The 2,190-nt window shown below is 33.5% G+C and overlaps 1 protein-coding gene across 1 annotated transcript; it reads left to right on the forward strand.

Moving 5' to 3' along the window:
• Positions 1–209: 209 nt before the first annotated feature.
• On the forward strand, positions 210–1,026 carry LOC131625043 (root meristem growth factor 10-like). The gene is made up of 2 exons (XM_058895959.1): positions 210–520; positions 653–1,026. The coding sequence occupies exons 1-2, from the start codon at positions 407–409 to the stop codon at positions 896–898; spliced, it is 360 nt and encodes a 119-aa protein (XP_058751942.1). The 5' UTR covers positions 210–406; the 3' UTR covers positions 899–1,026.
• The last annotated feature ends 1,164 nt before the right edge of the window (positions 1,027–2,190 follow it).

Here is a 2,190-nt window from a genome sequence, read left to right on the forward strand (position 1 = left end):
TCCCAAATCCCCACAAAGCATTGCCAATGAACATGGTTTCCGCAAGGAACGGAAGCATGCATCTTCAATGTCCCTATTTATTATTTATTATTTATTATTTTTGTTTCTACTCTTTGACTCATAGAAACCATGACAATGAAACAAAGCTTGATTATATATTAAGGATTTAAGGGTCCTACTCCTATATCCTAAGTTTAGAAACTATCATCATAGTAGTAGACAACAATAAAGGTGATATTTCTTCTATTATAATCTCATTTTATATACTATCCCTAAGTCCAGTCAATCTTATATTTCTCATTTCAAAGTTTCTTTCATCCTTGGACAACTCATATCTAACTTCACCACCTTCCAATATTTGTTCTAATATCTAACCCTTCCACAAGCTTATGAGAAATTAAATTAAATGTACCTCACATTATCCCTTTTTATTTTGTTACTTTCCTTTAATGTTTGCACTTCTCGCATTCTTGTAGAACTTGAAGAGACATCCAGCACTAAGATCAACATTTCTGAAAAGGTTAGTGTACGTCAAACTCATCAATGATTTAGAGCTTGTTAACATTCACATTTGCATCTTGTTTCTTGTGTTCTCTGAAGCTGTTTTAGACATGAAGATTCTAAACCTAGTTGGTAATATCTTTATGAATAGGTGTCAAAGAGTATGGAGAAAGAACCTTTAGAATCAAATGGAGAAACAAAAACAGAAGACATGAAAGTTAATAAAAATATTGGAGTTGTCCAAGTGAAACACATGAAACAAGAGGTTTCAAGGCATGTTCCAAGAAAATCAGGTGTATCAGTTTCTTGGTTAGTGCCTCATAGAAAAGAGGGTAAAAACCCAGGATTTTATTCGGATTATTCTAGACCAAGGACACGCCCTCCTTCTCACAATTGATTATTCTTTTCCCATATTATTTTTTGTCTGTGAATTAACATCTTGAACCCTCTTAGACTGTTGTTTCTTTTTAGCTCCAAACGGAAATCTTGTTGTGGTAATCATCGAAATCTATGCATGTAATGTAATGTAACTATCTTTTTTTTATTTTATTTTAATTTATTGGATGCATGTAACTACGGTTGCTTCTACGGTGAGGGTTCTAGTAAGTCCCTCACCAGTGGACCATGTTTTATAACCGTTAGATGAAAAATCTCATATAGGTTATATTAGGTTATACCGCAGCAAATCAGATCTCTATCCAAATTTTTTTCACTAACCAATGATTTTTTTCCATCGGCTTAATTACCTGCTTGTACAAGACAAAAGTAAATTAAAATCATAGAAAAAATATGTTACTCGTACTAATCCTATCCATACACCGGTGAGCTGAAGAAAGATCTCCTCTTTGAGCCTTCCTCTATGCTCATCATTGACCTTCCATTTCATAACAAAATTATAAATAAATAAGTAAAGTAAAAACCTCCTTAATTTACACTCTTTTCTACATCAAACATTTCAATCAAAACGTATATATTACAAATCAAAACCTTAATTTCTAATTCATTATTCCTCACAAGTACAACCCAATTCTCATACTCAACAAAGTTGCTTCCTTTAACAAAACCCAATTCAAACCATGCTTTTTTGTTACAAAAAAAAGAGCAAATTTTTTCAGTTTCTAAATTTCCCACCACCCAAAAAGATATCATTCTTAGACAACACGAAAAACAGATTAAGAAAATCAACAGATTGGGAAAAAAACAGTAAAAGATCATTAACTTATGACAAAAGAAATTGTTGTCCAAAGCAACCTCGCCGGAGTTTGTAACGGACATATGCAAGATCCCATGATGCACATATCAAAACCACCGCTTCCGGTGGTCTTCTCTTTGCTTTAGTTTCAAACTTTAAGGGTTTGCCAGAGTTAAAGAACCGAATGTCACCGGAGATGGATTTTTGTAAAAACAATTAAGATAATTCATTCCACCTTTTGCAAATATATGGTGAGGAGAGGAGAGGAGAGAGAAGATACAATTTGGTGTGAAAAGGTTCACCATAAGTTTTAATAAATCAGGATAATCCAACCGTTTTCAAGTATGGTCCACCATGAACCATTTAGTTGCTGGTTCATTCTAGACACCACCATGTAACTACTACTTATAATTTTAGAAAATTTCTTTACCCACTTCTCTATGGGGAGTCACCTCAGCGAAAACCCCATTTTCCTGTTTCGGAAATGCATTTTCAAA

The sequence above is a fragment of the Vicia villosa genome, unplaced genomic scaffold (genome assembly GCF_029867415.1).
Source record: "Vicia villosa cultivar HV-30 ecotype Madison, WI unplaced genomic scaffold, Vvil1.0 ctg.000181F_1_1_2_unsc, whole genome shotgun sequence".
In the NCBI taxonomy this organism is placed as follows: Eukaryota; Viridiplantae; Streptophyta; class Magnoliopsida; order Fabales; family Fabaceae; genus Vicia; species Vicia villosa.